General features: G+C 43.2%; 1 protein-coding gene and 1 non-coding gene across 2 annotated transcripts in view; both read right to left on the minus strand.

Annotated features, from left to right (window-relative positions):
* Ano2 (anoctamin 2) overlaps nt 1-27007 on the minus strand; it is a 332547-nt gene that overhangs the window by 149313 nt on the left and 156227 nt on the right. Inside the window, exons 11-13 of the mRNA XM_032906571.1 lie at nt 24419-24579; nt 19112-19194; nt 13719-13826 (exon numbers count right to left, since the gene is read on the minus strand). Coding sequence (XP_032762462.1) covers nt 13719-13826; nt 19112-19194; nt 24419-24579 — 352 coding nt within the window. The remainder of the gene's footprint in view (nt 1-13718; nt 13827-19111; nt 19195-24418; nt 24580-27007) is intronic.
* LOC116904819 lies at nt 9996-10102 on the minus strand. The gene has a single exon (XR_004388470.1). It is a non-coding gene; the product is annotated as a U6 spliceosomal RNA (small nuclear RNA).

Genomic DNA, 27007 nt, shown 5'->3' on the forward strand with positions numbered 1-27007 from the left:
TTCCCAGAGCTTTGAAATTCGGTGTTTATATTTGTACGCTTTTCTGCTCTTGGCTGTGTGCTTCGCTCTTAAATCTCTGTTAAACATAGAAAGTTCTTTGTGCAGCTATTCCCACACTCTCTCACTTCCCCATGCCTGTAACGTCTCAGTGACTTTTATGCATTACCTCTAGGTTAGAAGTTGGATTTACTCAGTAGTTAAGTGCAAACAACTTCATAAGTATTTATGTCCTGACGACTTAATAGTCATTGGGGGAAATATACACAAATAGAAATAAATACTATTTTATTTCATCCTTAATTATTGACTTATAGCATGTGTGCACCTGTCGGCTATTCCCTAAGTTCTCCAACCTTGGAATCAAATGGGCTACAGCCTGTGCTTCTTGGTCTATTTCAGAGCTTGTGTAAGTTCTATGCTGCGACTTCCGACCATTTGGCTTTACTAAAACATAAGCCCATTGAGACCCATTGTACTATGTAACGCTGGCTCAGCTGCGTGGTCTCTATCAAGGATAGCACCTTCCTCAAAGGTGTTTAAAGCCAGTATCATTTCTGTGAGTCACTGTGCACCACAGGTTGCACAGTTTAAGAACTGTGGTTTGTGGAATACTCATCCGGGACTTTCTCACATAAGCATATGTGTATGTGTACACACGTGTGCTCTACTGCTGGTGCAAACATAAAGTCAATCATAAAAATCCATAATAAGTTTAGGAAGGTTAAAACTAAAAGGATAATTATGGCTACTTCTAGGTGACAAATATTAAGAGGATATGAGATCTAGGGATAGTTTGCTTTATTTTAATTGTTAACTTTTTTCTAAAGAAAAAATAGTCTTACAATTTCTTTATTTTACTACTAGAAATAGTTACAAAAACCAATTTCAATTAAAATCACCAATGACACGTGGTACAGTCTGGCATGGACCAGAATTGACAGGTCTTCTTCACTCCATCCCAACTACTTATGACCCCTCCTGTGCCTCTGAAACTTCTTCCTACCTAACCACCACATGTGTCTGTGCCCACAGTAGCAAAGAAGGACAGCATCACCCACTCCAAACACCTACAGTCCCCCCCCGTGAGAACTAGCCCTGTCCAATTTAACCATCACATGCAACTTTACCCAGAAGCATAGACTGCAATGAATGTGAGCATGCACATAGGTACTTATGCATGCATGCATGTGCACACGTGCATGGGTGCGAGCGAGGGAGCGCGCGCGCGCACACACACACACACACACACACACACACACACACACACACACCTGCATATAACCTCTCCTTTGACCTGGGTGCCCTCTCCAACCATTCTAGTACCAAAAGCCCTGCCTGGCAGACCCTAACCTCCACTCACTTCAGTCAGCTCAAGTCTCCCTCAGTCTTCTCAGTCCACTCTACCTCCAGCTTCCATGCAGATAGTCTAGAAACATATATTAAAAGATACAACCGATAAACTAACTCAAGATTACCAGATATTATAGATCAAAACAACAAGAAAAGCCCCAATAAACATGAAAAATCAAGCCAATATGTCTCCCCACAAAAATAAACCATCAGTCCTATAGTAATGCTCTCAAGGCAGGACAATTTAGACAAAAGTCAAGACACGGAAATCAAACAATTACAGATGTGTTCGAAGAATGCAAAGAACCTTAAGAGGACACCCAACCAACACCTGAGTGAACCAAGAGTATACAGAAATAAGCTAACACCCCAAGCCACAAGCAACCAAAACTATACAAAAAATAAAAATTAATAGAAATATTGAAGAAACCATAAAGTGAAATGGAGGCAGAAATTTAGTTTTTAACTAGTCAAATAAAAAGTCCCATGGACAACCTCATCAATAAAAAGGACTGCAAGTTAGACAGAATATCCAGGCTTGAATATCAGATAGAGGAACTGGATCATTCACACAAAGAAAATGATGCATTTTTAAAAAAGAATGCATGAACAGATTGAAGATCTTTGGGACACCATGAGAAAATCAAAGGTACAAATTATGGGCATAGAAAAAGGATTCCTGGTCAAAGAAATAGGAAATGCTTTCAATAAATCATAAAAACAACTCACTAACTCTTGAGATGCATGCGTGCACACACAAACACACACGCACGCACACACGCACGCATGCATCAGCATGACCCCAAGAGAAATTCCCCACGACAAACTACAATTAAAACACTAGAATCAAGAAAGGACAGTAAAAGCTGCCAGAGAGAAGAGCAGGGTCTCAGGTAATGGTAGACCCATAGAATAGCAGCCGAGTGTGTGACAGAAGATTTTAATGCCAGAGGGGCCTGTAAAGATGAATTCCAACCTCATAGATATCACAAAATTAGAGACAAACAGGATGCTAATAGATGCTAATAGAATTAGAAAACACTTAAGTCTGTACCTTCAACACCTAAATTCCATTAACCTAACCGAAATTAAACCAAGATGCAATGAGCAATTCAAATATACGGTTAGCCAATAATGAGATTAAAGCAGGAATAAAATGCCTCCTGACCAAAAGAAGCTAGGACAAAATGGGTGCATTGCAAGAGTCTACAAGTCCTTTAAAGAATAACTAACACCAAAATTGTTGCACAAAACAGAAAAGAAGAAAATCCACAGTTGGGCTGGAGAGATGGCTCACTGACAGCTCGGTGGATAAGAACACGGGCAAACAATTCTAGATCACATCAAAAGAAATCACTTACCATGATCAAGTTAAGCCTCATTTCAAGAGCACAGAGATAATTTTTATATACAAAATTCAATAAACATAACTCATTATAGAAATAAATGAACTCTAAGATAGAAAGCACATGATCATCTCAACAGATACAGGAAAAGGCCTTTGACAAAATGCAACATCTCTTCATGATAAAAGTCGTGGAGAGGGGTAGGAGTGGAAGGAGCATATTTCAACATGATAAAGGCCATAGATCATAAACCCGTAGCCAACATCATACTACTGGAGAAAAATCCAGGGCATTTCCACTAAGAACAACAAGACAAGAGTACCTATTCAACTTCTATCCAATAGAGGACTTGACATTTTAGCCAGAAAAGTAAACAGGAAAAGAAAATAAAAGCTACACAAATAGAGAAAAAGACTTTGAAGTATCCATATTTACAGATGATATGACCCTAGACATCAGAGATCCTAAGACTCTACCAAAAAAGAAAAACTCTCAGAGCTGTTAAATACTGAGCAAAGTGGTAGAATACAAAATTAACATGTAAGAAACAGTAGGGTTTTTAATACCAGTGACAAGAACCATGAAACAGAAACCAGTGAAGTAATCTCATTCATAATAGTCACACAAAACAATAAAAACCTGGGAATAAACGTCACAAAGGAAATGAAAGATATCCTCAACAAGGGTCAAGACACGGAAGGAAAAGTGAAGGAAGGCAGCGAAAGATGGAGAGAGCGCCACAGATCAGAAAATTAATATTGCGAAAATAGTCATCCTACCAAAAGCAACCCAAAAAATGCAATGCCTTCCCAAGGGAGATTCCACAGATTCTTTATAGACATTGAAAAAATCCTTAAAATGATCTGGAAACACAAAGAAGCAAAAGTAGACAAAGCGATCTTGGGAACTCTGTACAGAGTGAGGTATCACCACACCTGAGTCCGAGTTATACATGGGGTCACAGAAATAAATAGCAGCAGCAGCAGCAGCAGCAGCAGCATGCCACCAAAAGGACAAATAGAAAGGAAAGGAAAAGAAATCCTAGATATAAATCCATACGACTCCAGCTTCACTTGCAAAAAAAAAGAGAACATCTTCAACAAATGAAACTAAGAAGCCTGGATATTCTTCAACACGCAGAAGAAGGAAAGTAGGTCTACCCCTTACAGCTACAAAACTCAACTCCAAATGGAGCAAAACACAAACTATCAGGCCCAGTCCCCTGATGCTGCGAGAGGAGAAGCTAAGGACCATGCTTTCACAGGCAGGCATAGGTATGCATTCTGCCTAAGACCCTCAGAGTACAAGAAATAGGGCCAGCAGTCAACATATGGGATCTCATGAAACTAAAATGCTTCTCTATAGCAGAGAAAACTGTTAATTAAGGGAAGAGGCTGCCAAGAGGATGGGAGAAAATATTTGCCAGCTATACATCTGATAGACAGTAACTAGAATATACAAGGGACTCAAAAAACTAAACTTCAAGAAAACAAACAACCCAATTAAAAAAAAAATGGGCTGTGGAACCGAACAGAGGGCTCTCCAAAGCAGAAATACAAATGGTTAGGAAACATTTTCCAAAGCTTTCGATATCTGAAGTCATCGTGGAAATGTACAGTAAAGCTAGTTTTAAGATTCTATCTCACCCAAGTCAGAATGGCCATCGGAATTCAAGTGACAAAACATTGCTCACTTGTAGGTGGGTAAAGGATAACTGTACACCGCGGATGAGAGCACATGCTAATGCATCTGCTTTGGAGACGAACATGGACGTCCCTAACCGGAAGTAGAACTTCCATCCAACCCAACCTGACCACTCCTTAGCATACGCCCAGAGGAATTTATATCTTACTGATACACTTGCTGTCCATGTCCATTACAGTACTAATCACAATAACAGGAAAATTAAATAAACCTAGATATCTTCCGATTGATGGATGGTTAATCAAAGTGTGGAACACATTCAGTGGAATTAGATTCAGCTATAAATAAAAATGAAATGTACAGGTGAATGGGTGGAACTCAATGAGATTACAATGAGCAAACTGAACCAGGCCTGTAAGACAAACAGCACACGTTCTCATACACATGTAGTTCTCATACACATGTAGTTCTCATACACATGTAGATCTTAGCACTGACTTCTTCAGTTTTGTGTGTTTAACTTGGATTATCTATGGAAGCCAAGAAACCAGAAAGAGGCATCGGGAAGATTTCCTTTAAAGGAGGGGGGTATCACATAGGTAAGATTAGGTTAGATTGAGGGATACTGGTTGTGGAAAAGTTCCAACAAGAAAGGGAGTTGGGGAATGGGGAGATGAAGAAGAGGGCAGGAGACAGCTATCTAAATAAATAAGCTGTGAAAAAGTCATCTGGAAACCAATCCAGTTACCTAATTTTTAAGAAGTTTGGAGGCAAACACCCCGTAAGACCACAGACTGCTGACTCTAGAAGTAATGAGTCCCTAAACAAAAAATATAGTGATAGATAAGGGATACCTCCATGGGAATTGTTGAGCAGCAATGCCCCAGAATAGAATACTACAAAACAATACTGGTTCTTTTTTTTTTTTTTCTTGGTTCTTTTTTTTTTTTTTTTTTCGGAGCTGGGGACTTAACCCAGGGCCTTGCACTTCCTAGGCAAGCGCTCTACCCCTGAGCTAAATCCCCAACCCCAACAATACTGGTTCTTGCCAGTCCACCATTACCACTAGTGACATGACCTTATTACTGAAACCACCACACACCACGGATGCAAGATACAGAGAAATCAAGATGAAACTAAGCCAGGAACTGCCCACTGCTGCCTAGTTTATAGAGTGCCAGCACTATTCAGACTGCTGGGAAAGTGAGGAATCAGATTTCTTACCCAGCTGTGAACTCTCTGAACTATACTACTGTCGTGATTTGAATATGTTTGGTCCAGGGAGTGGCACTAATCGGAGGTGTGGCCTTGTTGGAGTGGGTGTAGCCTTGTTGGAGAAGGTGTGGCCTTGTTGGAGGAAGTATGTCACTGTGGGGATGGACAATGAGACTCTCCTCCTAACCACATGGAAGTCAGTCTTCTAGTGGTCTTCAGATGAAGATGTAGAGCTCTCATCAACTCCTGCACCATATCTGCCTGGATGCTTCCACGTTCCTGCCTTGATGATAATGGACTGAACCTCTAAACATGTAAGCCAGCCCCAGTTAAATGTTGTGCTCATAAGAGTTGCCTTGGTCATGGTGTTTGTTCACAGCAGTAAATCCAAACTAAGACAAACTATAACTTTCTAGGCACGATGTGCCCACTGCAGCATCAATGGCATGACTGTAGTGGAGGTAATCAAGGACCATTCCACAGCAAGCAACCCATACCGACTACTATAAACCTGATAAAATCCTGCTTGAAGAGTTTGGGGCCACAGAGAGGGAGTCAACTATGGCTATTTGGATAAACTGACATAGAATCAAATTGCCTTCTCAATATCTATGTTTATATGCACAAGGAAGGGCTACTCTTAAACTCAGTAGGCTCACCAACATTGCACAGGTGAGAGCAGAAAGATTGTAAGAGCTGGAAGTCAGAGAGAGGGTTGTAAGATGCCATCTTCCAAGCAAGACACTGCCATGATAATCATGAACAGGATAGGTGTTCACTGGCCCTGGACCTGAACAAATTGATCCTACCCAATAATCTGCTATGGATGGGAAGGCACTCATGGACTCTTCCACTTATGGCTGAACTATGGCAACCAAAGATTCTGGGAGACAGGGAGGCACAGTGTCCATGTGTGTAAGCACTGGTGTTCCTTCCAAGCTCTAAATGGCCCTACTATACTCTTAGGACAAAAACAAAAAACATGAACATAGTAAAGAGATTTGTATGGAAGAAGTGTGGTTGATGGGGTGACAGGGGGGAGCTAATATGCATTATAAACATTTATGAAATATCAAGAACAAATTTATTAATAAAAATAAAGTTTTACATATAGCAGCAAGTAAAATGGCATTGAACCCTATTCAGAAAGGGTCAGTCCCAAGCTTCATTGAAGGGGATGTACTTCCTGAAGGAGCCAGCCAGGAACTGTGGGGACCCCATAGATGCATGCCTCTCCTCACTCACAGATTTATAACAGCATGTTCCTTTTCCAGATCCTCCCTTTCTCATTTCCTACCACAGAAACTCTCAAGAGGTGACAGTCAGTCAGAATTACCTGTTGCCCTTTCAAAACTGAACCTGTCTCATAACCTACTCAGCCCTCATTCTATTCCCCTCACCATTCCACACTGCAGAAGAGAAAAATCTTTTTTGCTGGTTAGGCTCTGTGGCTTGCAGGCTCCCTGTCAAAAACTACATTTCCCAGCCTGCTCTTTACCTGATGGAGTTATGTGGAGCCCCCCCAACAACTAACGGGAATGAAGAATTCAACTCTAGGTTCAGATCCTGTGTTACTCCAGAGAAGACAGACAGAAACACACACACACACACACACACACACACACACACACACACACACACACACACACACTTTCTATAATCAAACAGGTTTGACCACCCTCCTTCAGTTCCTTTATTCCATCTACCACTCTGCATCTTTGCCCTTCCATTTCTTTTGGCTGGAAATTCTCTGTGGAGATGGGTCCAAAGGTGACAAATGGAAGCCACACTCCATGAGAGATGACAAAGGAGAATCACAAGATGAGAAGGTCCCAGAAAAAAATAGCCAGAGACAAAATCATTCATTTAAAAATGAGTAGAAATGAGAAACAGTAAGTAGTATATAAAATCGCCAGGATGCAGTCTTTAGTAACGGTTCTATTGTGTAAGCTCTATGCTGGCCTGGTATTAACCCTGGTACCTTAGCCTACTCACCAACAGTGAAGGAGCTCAAGAGGGAAAGGATCTAGGGTCATAAGACTTCAGAACTTATCTGCTGAGCTCAGGGATAGGTCTGAGAAACATAGATACTGATCCTATCTCAAATGTCCTTCAGGTTGGTGGCCATCATCTTTCAGTGCATAAGGCCGGGTAGATGAGAACTACGGTTCAGAACCCCCTTAACACTGAACATCCACAAGATAATCAGATCTGGAAGATGAGAAAGACATCAGGTGCAGGCAGAAAAGAAAAGATCTTATGGACAGATCCAGCCTCAGGCTTCTTCCTCTTCTCCACGGCCATCTTTGGCAAACTGAGTTTCCTTTTGTGTGCTAATGTCCAATTGCACAGAGGCCAATGAGAATCCTTCTTGATCCCTAAGAAGAAACTAAAAATCTTACTCTGTTTTGACCCTCACATCATTATTAACTTTTCAGAATGGGGCTCAGGGGAACTTTGAGCTGTAGAACATTCAATAATCAAGAGCCTGCATGGAAATCTGGATGCATACCACCTTGGCCCACAGTAAGAGAGTCAGATACGGCCCTCCACCCTGGTTCCCAGGCCTCACCCCGACTGCACACTCTGACAGTCATTCAGCTTCCGGGTACTGTTGCCCCAACCTTGTTGAAGGCCGTACACTTTTGAATAATTTATTCCACATGTTTGTTTGTTGGTGCTGCCAGAGGCACAGGTCGTAAATGTTTCAATGCCTTAACTTTTGATGGGCTTTCTTTAGAAATAACTGTCCCCAGGGTGGTACACAGAACAGTAAATTAACACCCGTCTATCCATGTGCCTCCCCCTGGCCCAGGTCCTCTTAGTTTCAGAGTTCCCCATAAAATATTCATGGCCTAGGACGCCACAGGTAGTGCCAGGAAGGGCTGGAGGATGAGTCCTGCGTCCACATTGAGTAAATATTTGGGGGTCAAGTTTTAGGAGGTAAGTCCTGCACCAAGTTAAATAGGATTTTGTCCCACACCCACTCCCTCCCCCTCCCCACATCCATCACTTACAAAAATATTCTTAACTGTTCAATGGCTTAGGAAAGGTCTGAATAAGTGATTCTTTAATGTAATCCATTCGTGATGTTAGTGGTGAGCAGTCTTGTGTTTTCCCTCAAATATTTAACTCTCTAGTTTCTAATAATCTTTTACCTTGGCACCCAGGCAGATCAACATATTGACTGGACTTTCATGCCAGTACTCTGAGATATGCTCTCAGACCCACCATTTCTGTGATACCCAGCCCCCTCACCCCACCACATGCATCTCTGCTCCCTGGTGGAGGGTATTGATTTCTAAAACCCACAATCCCCAGAATGACCTCTTTGACAGACCTTTGGTTATATTGTACTAGTGGGAAGTTCTGGCAGAAACTTGGAGCCTTGGGGGGTCTATCTGCTTTAAACTGTGCCTTCAGAGGGTCTGCTCTCCCTGCAGGGTTCTAGTTCCCATTGGTTGGTCATGACTCTGGCTTCTGATGGTACTATTCCACTTTTTGCCCTTCCAGCAGGAAGTGGTGGCCACTCCCAACTATTGTACATATATCCTTGCCTCAGTGTCCCCTATTTGTCTCAGCACCACTTCTCCTAACTCCTTTATAATTATGGTCCTCTCCTCTGCTCTATATAGAATGAGCTTTGCTTTCAGAGTATATTAAAATACAAAGTTTATTTAAGAAACGGATGCATAGGCTAGAATTAGAAGGCCCTGGATGAACTCTCATCTGATCTTAATCCTATGATTAAGTTCCATATTTTTAAGGTGACGGGCTGATGAGCAACTTCATCTCGGTACCATCAGCAAGGACAATCGCCAACACTCAGAAGGGCAGAGGCTTTAAATGCCCAATTTCCCAAGTGACAAAAGGGGAAAAAATGACCCCATAAAGGGGCTGTACTACACGGTGACAGTGTTTTTGTCAGTCCAGGTTCTGACTTGGAGTGTGCTAACCTCTTGGCCTCACCATGTTGGCCCTCCTCAAAAAGGAGGAGTTAATGCTTTATTAAAATATCGTACAAATGTACAAAAATGTCATTCTTAATGAGTGTCAGCATAATTTGATGTTGTTGGGGGAACTAGTTCTTATTAATCAGTGGATATAGCTAACAATGTACTTAAAGATGAAAGATGATTCTTTGCTTCTAAGACCAAGGACGAGAAAATTCCATTCTTACTATTTTTATCCAACACCATGCAGATCTGTAGAGCAGATCTGACTATCTAAATCAGGCATTTATAGTAGGTTAATTTTACGAGAATGTCAAAACAATCCAATAAGTAAAATATTCCTTTAATAGACAACAGAGTATGCATATGCAAGAAATTCATTTGGATTCTCTATATCACATAGGAAAATTAGCTCAGATGTTCATAAAGTTATATATGAGAGTTAGAACTTTAAACCTTTTCATGACATTGAGCTGGGCAATAATTTTTAAATATGGAACATTTTATGAATCTGCGTGTCATCTTAGCACAATGGCCATGCTAATCTTCTCTGTGTCGTTCCAATTTGAGAACGTGTACTGCTGAAGCGAGCACTAGGCATTGTTTTCTTACACATGATAAAAAAGAAAGTACAATTGACAAAAAATAGGTAACTTGTGGTTCGAATAGTAAAAATCAATAAAATAAAACATAAATTTGTATAAACTACATTATCTGATATAGGACTATCACCCTAAATATGCAAAAGAAAACACGAATAATTTTATAGAAAAACCAATTCACATAATTTTTAAATAGGTGGAGGATGTAACCAGTTTTCTAAAGAAATCATAGAAATGACCAATAGCAAAGTGTCATTATTCATTAAGGAAATGCAAATTAAAACAGCAGTAAAGTACCACTTTCTACCAGTATGGGGAATAAAGTTAAAGCACACATGGTAAGTGTTTGACGTGGAAACAGCATAGCCACTTACCAAAGGTTGGAATATATAAAATAATGCATTCATCCTGGGAAATAACATCTTCAAAATATCAAACACAAACTTAACATATTACCCAGTAATCCTATCTTAGATATACATACATGTATATATGAAAACATAAGTGCATAGCTAAATAAAAATCAGACACCAACCTTCATAGCATGACTATAATTTATAATTAATTTGAAAAATGAAGACCGCTCCAACATCTATCAACTAATGAACAGATAAATAAAATGAAACAATGCCAAGCATGGGACACTATTTGGCAATAAAAACAAATGAGATGTTGATATAAACTACCACATGGGTCACTTTTTCCCCACTTTTCCCCACGTGAGAAGCTAAACAGGACATGTTAAGTGATTCCATTTGCAGGTTACTCCAGAACAGCAGATCTCAAGACACTGAAAAAAACATTAGTTCTTTTACACGGCAACTGGGTATAGGGATAATTTTTTAAAAGTTTATTCAAGTGTTTGTTTTGTGTTATGTTTCTTGGCTTTGCAGTGCTGGGGAGTGAACCTTAGGACTTGTACATTTTCGACAAGCATTCCACTGAGCTATGTCCCCAGCTGGGTACAGGATTTCTAGTTGGAACAATAAAAGTGCTTTGAAGATATATTGTGGGGAACAGCTGCATAAATCTACAGTGGTCTGAAAGCTCCTGAATTGTAGGGTGGGTTTTAGGCTATACTTTGTTTTCTGGTATTTAAAGACTAGGTCTCGTGTGGCTCAGGCTGACTGGGAGCTCATTAAACACTGGAGGAAGGTGACCTCCAACTCCTAATCCTCCTGCCTCTGCCTCCCAAATGCCATATATGTCACTGGGCCCAGATCAAACCAGGGTGATTTTTAAAGTCTGAGAATTAAATCTCAATTTTAAATGTGCATGACAGGTTCAAAAAATTTAAAGGAAGGAAAAATAAAAGCAGTGGGCCTTCGAGTCAAACAGAACCCATGGCTGTCTCTCCGACAAATAGCTGTGTGACTTTAGAAAGCTCCCTGTGCCAATCAGAACCTCAGTAAATGTAGTGTTTTTATCACTCCAAAGGAAAGTGGATATGGACAAAAGATGGAGTCTCAGGGTAACAGTGAAGTGGGTGTCCAGATGAACCACTGGGATATGGGAAGGGGATCCAAACCCACCTAGACTTTGGTTCTTAAGTCCAGTCTGCTCCTCAGATGCCTGTCATAGCCTCCTCGTACTCCTTGATGCCCCACTGCACAAGGACTGACCACAACTCTTTCCCCCAGACAAGAGGAGCATCCTTTCCCTCAGATATCAGTGCAGCAACATGTCCACCATTACTATCTCCCATCAATGGTCAGATTTATAGCAAAGGAAGAAGCATTTACAATATTACCAGAATTAGAAGGACAGGAGAAGGATCCTGACAATCAAGCAGAGGCCATGTTTATCCCACACTGTGCATTGGGAAACTCATTTCCTCCCATTGCCCATAAGACATTAGACGCCTTGAACTTTGCATTCGCAACAGGATAGCGAAAAGAGATGCTGAACGCTACAACACAAACATATGCATCATTCATAATGCATTCAGATGTTTTTTAATTATTCATAGTTCCCGAAAGTCATTTGACCTATCATGCATATATATTCAAGCAATATTTATATTAGAACCACAGCCCTACTCTATGGCGTTCCCATCTATGGAATTAAAATTAAATGAGTCAGGGCAGGAGAGATGGCTCCGCAGTTAAGAGCACTTCCTGTTCTTCCAGAGGAACCAAGCTTGACTCCCGACACCCACATCAGGCCGTTCACAACCACCTGTAACACCAGCTCCAGGAGGAGCAGACATCCCCAGCCTCTGAAGGCACCTGCCCTTCACACATGCATCCGCGTGTGTTCGTGATTAAAATAATAAGAAAGTGTTTTTAAAGATTAAACAAAAGTTATATGTGATTTCCGTAAAATCGCTCAAAGTATATGGCTCTGTGGTGAGGAAGAAAGTTGCACAGAGTTGCTGCAGCTGACAGAATACAGACTGTGTGCCTTGTGATGAAGGTGGCTGCGAAGGGGCTTCTGAGACCAAATTCACTATTCTTCAAGTAATCGATGCTGTTGGGCTTTCTCATTGTATAAAGGAGGGAAAAATAACAGACCCTCTCTCTCTCTCTCTCTCTCTTTCTCTCTCAATGCTAGTATTCTGGGCTCAAAAACACCATTCCTCTGTTTCGGTATTTGCATAAATTTGCATGTTAACATGAATGGTTGCAACTTAAAGAATATAAAATATAATGAAATTTGAATTTATATCCAGGATGAAGAAAAGACACATTGAAAAACAACAGATTTTCACTCTTGTTGATTTTTTCCCCCCAGAAATCAGATTTAGGAAAGATATAAACACAGAATCTTGATTTAAAAGCAGGGTGGCACTCAGAGACAGGTACTGCCAAGGAGTACCCCCACCCCCGACAAACACACACACACACACACACACACACGCACACACACACACGCACGTTCACTCACACCATGTGTATTTACAAAGCACAGCATTTCCTTCAGTTCAGAAAGAGAACATGCTTAACATCGCCTTCTTCCTGGGGCCCACCCAGAAGAATGAAGTGTAGGAACATCATGTAACTGACCTAAGCAAGCGCAGGCATACACTTGCCTCTGTGGGTCCTAAGGACCACTTCCGGCTTAACCTTTGATTTCCCCAGTGCATTCGGAGGACAGTGTGGCATGACAGTTAACTGCAGAGGCAAAGGTTAAAACTCCTGGCATAGCCACGTTTATTGGCTGAGACTACTAGCCCCCAACATCATCTTTAGATATAACTTTTCTTCATCACCTCTCCTTTTCATATCATTTACCAGCCCTGTAGATGTTTCACGAGAGTAAATGTGAAGACAGGGCACTCAGGACAGTGGCTGGTGGGGAACAAGGATCCAGAGAGGGTGTAGTGTAGTGTGGTAGGGATTTAGGAAATGCTGACAGCCTTGAGATGGTTTTATTTCTTCTCTGACATGCCCTCCCATTTTGTCCACACAGTACCACAAGGACCTCAGTGGATCTAGTTGCCATGACAGCCTGTTCCCCAGGGACTCTAGCTACAGGAGGGTCACAGACATCAAGTGTCCATTCCATCCTGTGCAAGGTCACTCTTTCCCCCCAGTATCCCATCACCAAGGTTCCCAAATAGCACAAGAGGCACTAACAGCAGAAAAGCTAAGAGCAACACCTCTCACCTCATCGTCCTCAGGTGAGTTCGCTTCCAGCTTCTGGACCGCAGACTTGCCACTCTCCTTTAACAGTTTCTCTCGTACTTTGGTCTCATATTCAGGCCGGGAGTGTTCCTACACCAGAGAGTCAGTAAACAGAGTTAGTAAACAGGAAGGAGGGTGACCCAGGCGTGTGGATCAGAACCGGACACCACAAATACATCGAACTGGGTTTGGGAATGGACACTCTCAGACATGAATTGCCACATGACACAATTACAAGGCATCTATACCGAGGACACAATGTTGCAAGGAGAAATGAGACACAGGACGCTCATTGTCACACTGAGAACCAAACCTGGGAACGTTCCTGGGGTTGTCGCCGGTGTTGAAAAAGGAGAAAGAAGATGTTAACCGGAAAGTTGATACAACCAGGAGCTACATGTTTCACAGAACAGTATGACAAAAGCTGGAACATTGCACTGCGCTCCCCCGACCCCCCAACATCCTGCCCTTGTCTTATGCCTCAAGCTCACCTACAAGGAACCCAGTCCCTGATAGATAGGGTTGTACCCCACAGCTGAGAGTCTGGGGAAGCAATAAAACTTCTCTGTGCCATGATTCAGCAGGCTAATAACATCGAAGTGAAGAAGGCTAAGGGGGTATCTTCAAATTCGTTGTCTGGATCTGTCTGAGCAGCATAGATGAGCAGTTCACTGGTGAACACAGCAGCATGTAAATACTCAGGAGAAATCTCTGAGCTACTCTGCCTGTCCAGCCTGCGCTATCACCAGGCACAAGGAAAGAGCTAGCAGTGACTCAAGAGGAGCATTACCAAATCAAATCACAGTTTCGGACACAGCTTACTTCAAAGAGGGCTTAGCGGTGGGCAGCGGGCCTCTCTGCTAGGCCTTCCCACAGTCGCTAGCTCCAAGGTGAATTCTGAAGGCATGAGGATTTAATGATGTTGTCCACTTTCTGATGTTCCCTAAGCACAGATTCAGGGGCAGGGCATTGTGCTATTCGGACAGCACAAACTTCTTTGTTACCACCCACATGTCAGAGATGCTGGAGACCAAGTTGCTAGATACCGTACAGCCTCTGGTTTCCTGGCAAACTGTGGCACTAGAGAAACTGCGCAAGTGTTCAAGGAGCATAGCATCATGGTGGGCGATGCTATTTAAGTGCTTTTTTTTTTCAGGGCCTCCACCATCACACAATCTTCCAAGGCACCCCAGACTCATTCCTTCCGGGAGTCCTCTAACTACTACGATGAACCACCAGCCAAATTCCCCAAATTCCTGTAGTTTTATAGCTTATGTCACACAGTTTGCCCTCTCCCTGTGGCAAGTGTCATGTTCTCTTCTGAAGGATCGGCTGTGTGCCTGATAGTCTTTTGTTTCTCACAGTGACTGGTGCCACGCAGAGCACATGGAAGTCTCTAAGTGTAGCTGAACGTCACTTCCCACTCTCCATCGCAGCACTTCCTAAGGTGCACTCCAAGAGAGTTCCAGCTGAAGAAACCCTTCCAGGATAACATCTCCCAAGAAATCAGCCATAGGCAGATCAACATAGCAGGGCTTAAGCATAAACTCCATAGATGCAGATCTGATGCCAAATTCCACAAATATGCAGGCTTTCCAGAAGCTGTTTCCATCTGGAAGCCTCCTCGGGAGTTGGCCTAAACAAAGGCTTCAAGCCAAACTCAGATGGGATCTGGGTGATCTGAGGTCAGTCAGGACAGAAGGACAGCACATTGGACCCAAAGGCATCCTTCGGTCAGTCCTTCGATGCTCTCCACAAGGTCTGCGCCACGGCTCCCCAGGGGACAGGGATCAGCAATTCGTGCCCACCCTGATCTAGCCACGGGGGAGCACTGTTTTGGGTTTGGGTGTTTTGGGTTTGCTTTTGGTTTTTTATTTTGGGGTGTGTGTGTGTGTGTGTGTGTGTGTGTGTGTGTGTGTGTGTGTGTGTGTGTGTGTGTGTGTGTGTGTGTGTGTGTCCTGGAGAAGAGCACCCTGAGAGGATCCCTGAACCTGGGAGAAGGCATCTGGTTAAAGCACAAAACACTGCTGTCCTAAGACACCTCCCTTCCTCTCCCCAACACCCAACGAAGGACTACCCACATCTCTCCTGTCACGGGTAACATCAGTTAAACTTGCTCCGACGCCCAGCTCTTTGTATAACCCCCAGGATCCCTACGCCAGTCACACACACCTTACCTAGCTGTCTCCACTTCTTCCCAGGAGACCCAGAGAAACAATCAAGCCGATCCTGTCTGGCCACTGCATGATACCGAGTCCTTTGTCCCCCGTCCGCTGCTCCTCACCCTGCCTCCTCCAGCTATTGGGCCTTTCTTGGTGGCCGTCCATTTCTGATCTACACCCCCAGCTTCCTAGATGACGTTCATGATTGTTGATTCCTCCTTGGAGGTGCCTCTTACTCCCTCTTTTGCCCATTAAAATTTGGCAAGTCTTCAGAACCCAGATCTTTCTTAACAAGACTTTGTGTGTGGTGAAAGCAAGACTGTAAATAAGGGCTTGTGCACACCAAGCACATGTCTTGCTACTGAGCTACATCCCAGCACTTAAAACATATATTTTTATTATTTTATTTATTTATATCACAAATATTGTCCCCTCTGGGTCCCCCCTCCCAGAGTTCTTCCCTTAACCCCTCCCCTTCACCTCTGAGAAGTACCCCCCACCCCGGGGCATCACATCTCTACAGGATTAGGTGTATCCTCTCCCACTGAGGCCAGAAAAGGCAATTCTCTGCTACATGTGTGCCAGGGACCTTGGGCCAGCTCATGTGTGCTCTTTGGTTGGTGGCTCAGTCTCTGACAGCTTCCAGGTTCCAGGTTAGTTGACACTGTTGGTCTTGCTATGAGGTTACCATCCACAAATAGTTCCTTTGATCCTTCCCCTAACTCTTCCATAGGGGTCCCCAATATTTTTTTAAAGGATTTCTCTTTCCTATCTTAGCTACACTACTCTGACCTCTGTCCTAAATGTTTACAGACCAAGCACCACCCTGATGAATTTAACCCTTTGCAGCTCAGGAACTAAGTCCCATATTCTATACTTATAAGCTTGGAAATAGGACATGACTAAGGCATATGTTCAAAACTGAAGGGAGAGTTTAGGTGCACTCCAACCATAGTCCAAAATAAGAATGTGTTGAAGATAAAGCTGAGCCTGACTTCTCTTCCTCTCACACTGGCCCCAGGCAGAACAAATGTGAGGCACAGGGTCAACCTCACACAGAAACTCCACTAGGAACATTTCCTCAGTCACAGCAAACCCAACCTTGGCCAGGTTCCACTTAGCCTGCACAGAAGTTCCTCACTCATGTACCTCCCAGAAAACTACTGTGGCTCTTTGAGTTAATTGGAGAACGGGATACTCAGCTACAGAAAAGTAGAAACTAATCCCACTCCTACTAGGGGCTTAGAGAGGGATTTCAAGGACACTGAGCCATTGCTGATGTCTTTCTGGGTGCTAGCATGTCTGTGTGTCCTCTCTAATGGAGAACCAGCTTGTCTGTGGCTCACATAGGTTTTGTGTGGCAGAGTGCTGCTTCTCCCCTCCCTTGGAGACATCTCAGCTCCTGGCATTAGCAGTCTAAGAAGTCCTTACACCCACCTCCCCATACCCAATCACATCTCCCTTCACCCTCCTACCTTCCCTCCCTCTCCCTCTGTGATTTTTTTTAATCTATGCTTTGAAATCAAGTAGGACTAATAGGATAAATGTGTTCCCACTTGATCTCCCACAGCTAACTTTTACAGTTTTTTTTTCTGTTGAAAACACACGTCAGTCAGTGATCTCTAAAAACCCATAATCACCTCTGCTATTCTCTCCTGCCTATCTCCCAGCTAATTTGAATCCCCAGGAGGGCACAATCTATATGCATAATTTACCATTGCTTCAGAGCCAGTGATGATTCTGATCCTAAATCTGATGCTTCATAGGAAGGACTGGAATGAGGTGGGTTCATTTATGCATATCCAAGCATGGAATGCAGTAGGATAGGATACAGGCTGTTCCAACCCCCTTTTTTATTTTAATTTTTTTTATTTTATGTCTATGGGTGGTTTGCCTGTACAAGTATCTCTATACTATCTCCATGTCTGGTGCCCGTGGAGGCCAAAAGAAATAATCAGATCCCCTAGAACTTGCATTACTGATGGTCATAGGCTGCCATGTAGGTGATGGGAATTGAACTCAGGTCCTCAGGAAGGATAACTAGTGCTCTTCAACACCAAGGCATGTCTCCAGACCTTGAAAGCCCATTTCAGGCCGAGAAACTACATTAGCATCCATCTCCCTTTAGAGCACTTAATCAACAAGCCCTGGATTGGTAGGTTCCATTCCACGAGCTGCCGTACAGCCCCTGCCACTTCTCAGACCATCTGTTCAAAGGCAAGTTGACTAATTATAGCATTAAAGATATGAAATGATAACGTGCTACAGACTTGGGGGCAACATGGGCTTGAAAACAAAACTAAATTGGAAACTTCACTTATTTTCTCTTAAAATATCAGGGCCTTACAGTAAGAGCCCAAGGCAAAGCATGTCAGTCACCATAGCACAGTTAGGAGAAGGATTGTTCTCCAGGAGCCATCATAACACCTGTGGCTAGCCCTCCATGTAAGTTCTCACACAGTGGAATGGTGCCTGGACCTTCCTGATATAGTCCCCCACTGTCACTTAAAGCACCCACAGGAGCAGAAGTTCCTATCTAATACTCACTTTTGTCCCTTTGCCCATGAGCAACATCCAGTACTAGCAACCCTTGCAAATTCAGTTCATCAGAACCATGACTAATTTTCATGTGCTAATTTTCAAAAGAGCTGTAAAAGAAGGCTTATGTTTTAACATAGCTTAAATATCATCTACCCACAAAAGTTGAACTTTGGAGGAGCCTACCCTTTGCCCTTGGCTCATTTTCTCAATTCACACAGTCTACTGAATCCTGACAAAGTCACTTAGTGGTTCTTTCTTTGTTAGTCATGCCAGCTACTTCATCTATACCTCCTAAACCTCCCTACCCTGATGTTCTACAGGATCATGCGTGTTCTGACACGTCCCAGCTCTAAACCAATAATTCTCTTTTCTCTGGCTTTGTGGTCTCAAGGTTACTTGATGCCACTTGATTGTGAATCCTTTGCCATATCTTCATCCAGCGTAGGGCTCTCTTGACTCCTCCAAACCCTAGGCTTTAACAACTCAAAGAAAGACAACGCATTTGAACTCCCAAGGGTGCGTATAAACCATGATGTAGCTGACAAATCTTCTGAAATCCAGCCAGTGACAGCTGGTGAGATGGCTAACCGTATGTGACTGTCTTAATCCAGATTATCTAGTTCTAGGATCAAAGAAAATCAAGGGTCCAGGAAAGTGTGCAAGAATACTCACTTCTTCCTCTTCTATTCCAGTCAGGTCCCAGAAGTAACCCAAGCGCATCTGGAGTCTTTTCCAGTTTTCCAGAAACATGGTAGCTTTAAAGAAGGAAAACATCCAATTATTTTTGAACTGTACATTCTGGGTAGTCTTTTATTTTAACAGAGCAGGTGGGACACACACTTAATAGAATTCAAATTTAAGACCTCTTATTAAAGCATTAAGTCCCATGGCTTTAGTTTAGAACTATTCAAGACCCTCTACATCCTTGAGTACCTAGAGATACAGTCACCTGCCGCTTATGAAATGGGAGCCATTCTGGGACCTGCATCATCAGACAATCTTGTCATTCATATGAACATAATAGACTTTATTGACATAGACAGAAGATCATTGAACAATATACTCCCAAGGGGTTATTCTGCCCCTTTATTGATGGTCACATTTATTACATCATATGTGACTGTTAAAAAGACACAAATGAATTTTCCCCACCTCCAGATTCTGAAGAAAAAGACAATCATGGCAAGAAATTAAAGAAAATTTGACGCCTAAGAAAGAGAAAGCCTTGGATCTAAAATATTACACAAGAAATACATGCTAAAGACTTGGTTGACAGTTGATGGCTTTAGGGCTTTAGGGTGGGTGATTGGGTCATGGGGGCTCAGATCTCATCAATGAGTTGGTCCACTGATGAGGTCATAATGTTATGATCTCTTGAATTATGATAGAATTGTAGGGACAAGTTATGATAGAAATCATGATATAGGAGGAGATGGGCCCCTCAGGTATACTCACAGAGGTAACAGCCTGCCCCCAGCTCCCCTAATCTTTCTTGTTCTCCTTCCTTCCTTGGTCACCATGAGAGGAGAAGCCTCCACCACACACTTTCACTATAATGTCATTCCTTTTATTTTTGGTTCAAAGCAATGGAGCCAGTCTACTATGGGCTCAAACCTCTGAAACCACGAACCCAAGCAAACAACCTCTCCTTGAAGTTGACTTTCACAAGGGTTTGTAGTGTCTTTAATAAGCCTCATCTTGCCTGTGCGGATTGTTTCTGCCTGGAGCTTAGTCATCACTCTCAATTTTCCCCCACCCAACTTACATAAGCCTTGCTCTCACTTTCTTATAAGACATCTCTCCTGTTTTCAGCAAGCACCAGTTAACTTCTAACTTTTCAGAGATAACCAGTCCACACTAAAATGTCTGCACTGAACACGTTTGACACTGTGGTCTAGCTTGGATGGGTTTGCTGCTGAGCTCTTCATCATATAAGGCGTGAAGCCATCACAGCCTTACACACAGCATAGACCAAAAGCTATGAGCATCCATGCCAGCTGCTGGAGGAGGTATCTGAGGTGGATTCTATCAATGGATTCTGACAGTGACAACAGGGTAAGCAAAGGGAAAATGAATTCCCCTGACTCAACGCATAGATTTTTTTTTAAGCTTTCCGCTCTCTCTGGATACTGAACCATGTGTGTCTGGCCCAGCCTTCTAGTCGGACCTCGTCCATTATCTGCCAGCATGTCTCACACCCACATTGCTGCTCTACTCACTTTCTGTCCCCTCCGCATTCAACATCCCCATCCCCATCTCCCATCTCACCCTGGAGGTTCCTCTTTCACTCCATCCTGGCCCAGTCCAAGTCATTCTCCTCCAGATAATCCTATCCGTATATGTCTGGACATCTACAAAAGGAAGGTATGTGACAGTCCCCGCAGTTATCTCTCTAGGTCTACATTGTCGTAGCTACCAACCAGGCCCCTCACCGCACACTGTGATGGATTTCTGGCTGCCATTTCGGGTCTATGGTGCTGTAACTAGATTAAAGATTCTCCTTGAGATCCTGACCAACCGTATTTAACTCAAGCACATCACAGAACCGAGCATAATATTGTGCAGGCTAAACGTGCAGCTCCTCAAAGGTTGCAGCTACATTGTGTTGCCGCCGTGTATAGTTCTCTCCTGTGAACTTGAGGCTTTGTTCTTGTGAGTGTATCTTACCTCCTGAGACTGACACTGGCCTGGGGACACTGTCCCGTTACTCTCTGCGGTGCCCGCAGAAGACATACACAGGGCGGGACTTGGAGTGCTGATCAACTAGCCTCTCCATGGAAGGAGAGAGGCAGATGAGGCAGACTGTGAACATGCAGAAGACAAGCCAGCAAAAACAAGCAGAGGTGTCCTTCAGGGAAGGGAGGGTCAGCTCACTCAATACAACCCTAGGCTAGGGACTAACTGCACACGAGACTCATCCTAAGCCACAGAAATACTTCAGCCAGTTTTCTTTCACACAGGTGAGGGCACAACTTATGCGGCTTACCTAAAGTGACAAGGCACCATGGCTAAGAGCATTGGCTTCAGGGAACACTTAGTAGATATGGGTCTTGAATCCATTCTTGTTAAAAATAAATAAAAAAAGATACCATTTGAATTTCAGAGCCTTCGCTTTTATTAGTAACCTATTTCTGCCTGTGGAAATTCTGCCGCTGAGGTGCAGAGCTGCAAACAACTCCAAATGAGTCTGTTCACGGAAGCAGGGTGAGTGGTGTTATCAGCCAGGTCTATAGTCACTGGCTTTGGGACCCACCGCTGACAAGGAACAGAATGGAGATGGTTTGAAGACTGTCTGCCCCATAGCATAACCTTCTTCACCTCTCTTCAGAGCTATGAGCCCTAGCTAGCTCTTTCCCATTGCTGTTGGGACTCGATTCTCTCACTAGAGTTTAACACTAGATTTGCAGTGCTCTGGGTTAAATATTCTGACAGGCTGGAACTCTGCAGACTAGTGTCTTCATGATGCAAGCATCTTCAGCTCACTGTCACCTGACCTGAGCCTCTCTCTGTTTAGAACTGCTCCTTTCCATCTCATTTCTGGCAAGCCTGGGCCACCCGACACTGAGCCACTAATCATAATAATCATGGTAATGAGAGGCATTACTATAATTTTTAATTGTAATTTGTAGGCAATCATGCCTAAGGCGCTTGGCTGTTCCACCTAAATACATAATCACATAAAAACATAGCCAGGCTGCTTTCAAAAAAAGTCTTTCCCTACACCAGGAAGGCCTGATACAATCCCACCTCTATGTACTTTCTGGGGGTGGGAGCAGTAAATAATTGAGACTCTGTTTACCAAAGATACTGAACACAGACCATAGGCAGCTGTTGGAGCATGAGTCTGTAAAATGTAGCTGAAAAACCTCACTTTGGGGAGTGGCGTGTCTCAGGAAAGTGGAGGGGAAACCATGGGCCCAGGCTTTAAAATGGGAGCAACTCCAGGGGGATAACATCAATAAGACAAACGACCGGGAACTTGGTTTGTACTAAATCCAAAACCGATTATGTAGTCTGGGTTCCTAATGGGTTCAGTGGCATCTCAGGGAAGTTCCAACATACTATGCTGGGCAGGGGACAGAGGTGCACATGCTGTGCTGGGCAGGGGACAGAGGTGCACATGCTGTGCTGGGCAGGGGACACAGGTGTTGTGGTTTCCCAGGCAGAAAGCTGATCTTTACTTTTTTCTGCTCATTGATAACTCCAAAGCTACAGGACACAAGTTCCACCTCCTCCTATATGCTACTATTTTGAAGGGCTGCCCAGGTACTTCTGGGAGTCCCTTGAGACTAAAAGCTAGAGTGCCCTCTGGAGGCGTTTTGTGGCAACCTGGCAATACACAATCTTTCCAGATAAGCTTTGTCTCCACCCAAGAGATTCCCCACAGGGAATGGGGAAAATCAGTTTCTATTCCCAAGATGCTGCTACTGAGAATAAATTTCTCCTCCTCCTCCTCCTCCTCCTCCTCCTCCTCCTCCTCTTCCTCCTCCTCCTCTTCCTCCTCCTCCTCTTCCTCCTCCTCCTCCTCCTCCTCCTCCTCCTCCCTTCCTCCTCCTCCTGCTCCTCTTCCTCCTCCTCTACTTCTTCCTCCTCTCTGTCCCCTCCTCTTTTTCTTCCTCCTTCTTTACTTGTCTTTTAGGAATCTATGACTCAGGTCCCATTATGGCAGGTCCTCCAGCCCCTAACAAGGTGAGATAAGTCAGTGGGCTCTGCAATAGGACTGTGGTCTCTTGAGCTTTGACCCCATGGATGGACATGGTCCTTCACTTTCATCAGTAAGTACAAACCAGGTGGTGACTAAATGAACAAAAACATGTTGACTTGATCTCTTTTGGAATACACAAGTTTGTAAGAATATATACAGATACAGCTATAGATATAGATTAGATAAGATGATATAGATAGATTAGACATAAATATAGATATAGATTAGATGTAGAAATAGAGAGTATGTGTGTATGTCTGTATGTGTGGGTGGCATATGATGTCTGCATGGTATGATGTATGGTATGGTATGGTGTGTGTGTGTGTGTGTGTGTGTGTAGTTTGTGCGGTATGTGGTATGTGTGTGGGTGGTGTGTCTGTGTATATGTACATGAAGGGTGTGTGTGTTATCTATGTATAGTGTTGCAGTGTGCTGTGATGTGTCTGTCGGTCTGTGTTCTGTAGTGTGTATTTCTGTGTGTATGTGTGGTGTGGTGTGTGAGTGTGGTGTGGTGTGAGTATGTATATGTGGTTTGTATGTCTGTATATGTGGTTTGTATGTGTATTTGTGTGTGTGTGGTCTGTCTATGTGGTGTGTGTGTGGTGTGTATGTATGTAGTGTGTGTTTGTAGGGTGGTGTGGTGTGTGTGTGTGTGTGTGTGTGTGTGTGTGTGTGTGTGTGTGTGTGTGTGTGTTCAGATAAGCACAGTGCAGTTTTTTGAGTTAGCTATGGTGAGACTCCAGGGAAGATGTAGGAAGGGGAAAATAAAGGAACTGTTTGTTCTTTCTTTCACAAATATCTTTGTCAGAATATTGAAAACACCACTTTTACATTAAATAAAATCTGCTCAGTCTACACTCAGGTACAGAAAAAAAGCATGGAACCTGAAAGTCAGGAGAGCAAATTTTAGCCATCATAACCAACTACCTCCCACTATGGTAGCACACCAGCATTCATCTCTGTACTGCACCCTCCCTGTGGCTTCACACAGTGAAGGAAGTGGGCTGAGTGCCTTATGGGTTGCCAGTAGGTTTTAGAACACATTCAGGTTCAAATTCCCATAAGTCATGCATGACGCCAGTGTGGTGGGGCCAGCATTATTCCTCTAAGAGAGGACATCAAGACCCATGAAGGATATTCCAATTTCCTTTCACACATATTACCAAAGAAGATATAAAATACTCAAATAAATTGAAAGCTACAGGCTTCAAATCCTGGCCACTGTGCCTGTTAAAGAACAGTCCCCATTGAGCAGATACTGTGATGTCACTTACCCCACAGAGCCATGAAGATGGAAAAGAAGACAGTGGCTGGATTGTCAAACAGATGACTGGCCCGTGCAGTCCCACAGGCTGAGCTGAGGTTCCAATAGTCACAGGATTTGTCACACAGGGGACACATGGTGAAGGCATTCTGGTGGTCACACATCTCTTTGCTGCAGTGACAGGGATCGAAGGATCAGGGCTGTGTTCACACTCATCAAATGGTAACAAAGAATGATTGAGCCATCTTTGGAGAAAGTAGGTAGCTCTCTCTCACTACAAACTTCCCAGGAAGCTAACGATCATCTCACAGATATGAGCATTGAAAGATCACCTCAGGGGTATGTGCACTGAATGATATCAGAGCTTTTGGACGTGCTACAGCTATAAGGTTGGTAGAAGACACACACAGCTGTGAAAAAGCACCACACTGAGGTTGGGTTTCCTTCATTCTTCAAGTACAGGGTATCTTTTTATACCCGATTGGGCTGCCTTACAAATATATGACCTAGTCCCAAGCAGAAACAAACATGAGCATATGACGGGAGCAGCATCTTGAGAAAGTGTGTGAAGAGGAATGTTCGGAATGGTGTAAGAATATATGTTTCCATCATCAGTGTTTGTAATTGTGGAATGGAGACGAATAACCTGAGCCCACTAAGGATTATGACAACTGTGAAACAGGATTAGGAAGAATAAAAGGGAAGGTGAATCCTTCTAAGGATGAGATTCTCTTACACCAAAAAGGAAGCATGAGCCAAGTGGCACTAATGACCTATGAATACACTTCTGTTTAATAGGCTGATGGATATATTCCCAATTCATTGAGTAATGCTGAATCCAATATGCTAAGGCGGATACAGACACTTACAAATAAGAATCGAAGAATTACTATCCCTGGATGACTTCCTCAATATTCCTCTATTACCAAATACTGGGAGGAAAATTGAATGCATTGCTCCATGTGAAGCCCTCCCTCTGCAGACATAGGTGAATAGTCAGGCTTGTGGTTCAGGGAGAAAGGAGGGAGGGCTCATTGAGGGACTTTGTGCAAATGTCATTAGTCTTCCTCAACCCCAGCTGGAGAAACACTGCTAAGGAAGCAGGGGATCCCTCCTGGACCCCACAGCTGTGTTCACTACAGAAAGAGGCAGCAGGGGGTGCTGGAGAGCACAGTTTATTAAAACCCTGGAGGCCACTGTCCCCTGAGAGCTCCCTTAGCCCTATGAGTAAAACAAGAGATTCCATGGAACCCTAGAAGCCAAGGGCACCCATTTCTAATTCCCCTTGCCTATGCAGTTGGAGAGTGCAGATTTACAACAGTCACTCTCCCTCAAGTCCCAACTTCTAGGCTTCTGTCTTTAATGGGTTTAGTCTCTGGCAGGGCAAGCCTTCTGTGTCAGAGTATGCAAAGCCTGGTTCTCCTAGGAGAAATACCCTTCTTCCACTCACTCACTGCTGATCTTGCCACTGGCAAGTGCCAATAAGCATGACTTGCCCACATCAACATTATTATCTGGTGATATTTTAGCCACACATTCAGTGCTGGTCCCACGTCTTTATAACACAGTAAAGTTCAACTTCTGTCCCCCACAAACCATCACTATACAATTAGAAACTGTTGCTGTTTTGTTAAGTCCACTGAATAAAATGGATTTAACCAGAAAAGAATTTGTCTTTGCAGTGTAAGAGCTCTGACTTGTAGCCATGTCTAAGAGCATGTGCACCTCAGACTGCCCTTCATAGATGTGCATTGGAGACTTTTGTTTGCCTGGTTTACATACTTACATGCCAAGGAGAATAATCCCACTTGGTCTAAATCTTGTCAATGCCAGAAGATCAGGAATAAAAATTTATTAGCATCATCAACCAATATGGTATTCACTGTGTTAATGACCCCTCTTTATAAACAGTCAAATGCAGGCACCTGTCAATTATGTGCACCAAATGGTAACATGGATTCTTCTCAAATCATTTGAAGTCAGAATTGTTGATATGTATTTGGATGTTTTGATCCATGCAATTTTAAGAGAATTTTGGAAAAATTCAGTCCTGGGATGGCATTAAAAGGGTTGTATGTCTTGAAACAGGTGCCTTGCAGACAGTCTGAATGATGAGAAAACCCAATCAGGATGAAAATAATTCTTTTTATTTATATGCCAGATTCATTTTAAAAATCCTAGATTTCTAGTGGGAAGTAATTGAGGCTATAAATTGATTGGTTATTTCTCCAATCTATCATTTCTTTCTAGAAAGGATAGGAAAGTTGACAAATGACCTGCCAATCAACCAATTCAAGGCCCTAAAGTAAATAAGGTTCTTAGAAGTGGATGATTGAACACAGTTAGGAATTCAAGACCTACACGAAGCTAGGGGGCGGGGCACAGAGAGGCCATTTCCAGGAAATGCAGACAAAACATCTGATCCTAAGGCCTCAGAGCTGAAGTAACCAACCTCCTTTTCCAATATGGTTTAAATTAATCAGCTGTTTTTAGAAAGTGCCCACCTTCTCCTACCATATATCTACTTAAAAAAAGAAACTGATGTCTCAGGGACAACATCCTCTAGGTGTACCAGGACCATGTGGAAGTATTACCACTC

The sequence above is a fragment of the Rattus rattus genome, chromosome 6 (assembly GCF_011064425.1).
Source record: "Rattus rattus isolate New Zealand chromosome 6, Rrattus_CSIRO_v1, whole genome shotgun sequence".
Taxonomy (NCBI): Eukaryota; Metazoa; Chordata; class Mammalia; order Rodentia; family Muridae; genus Rattus; species Rattus rattus.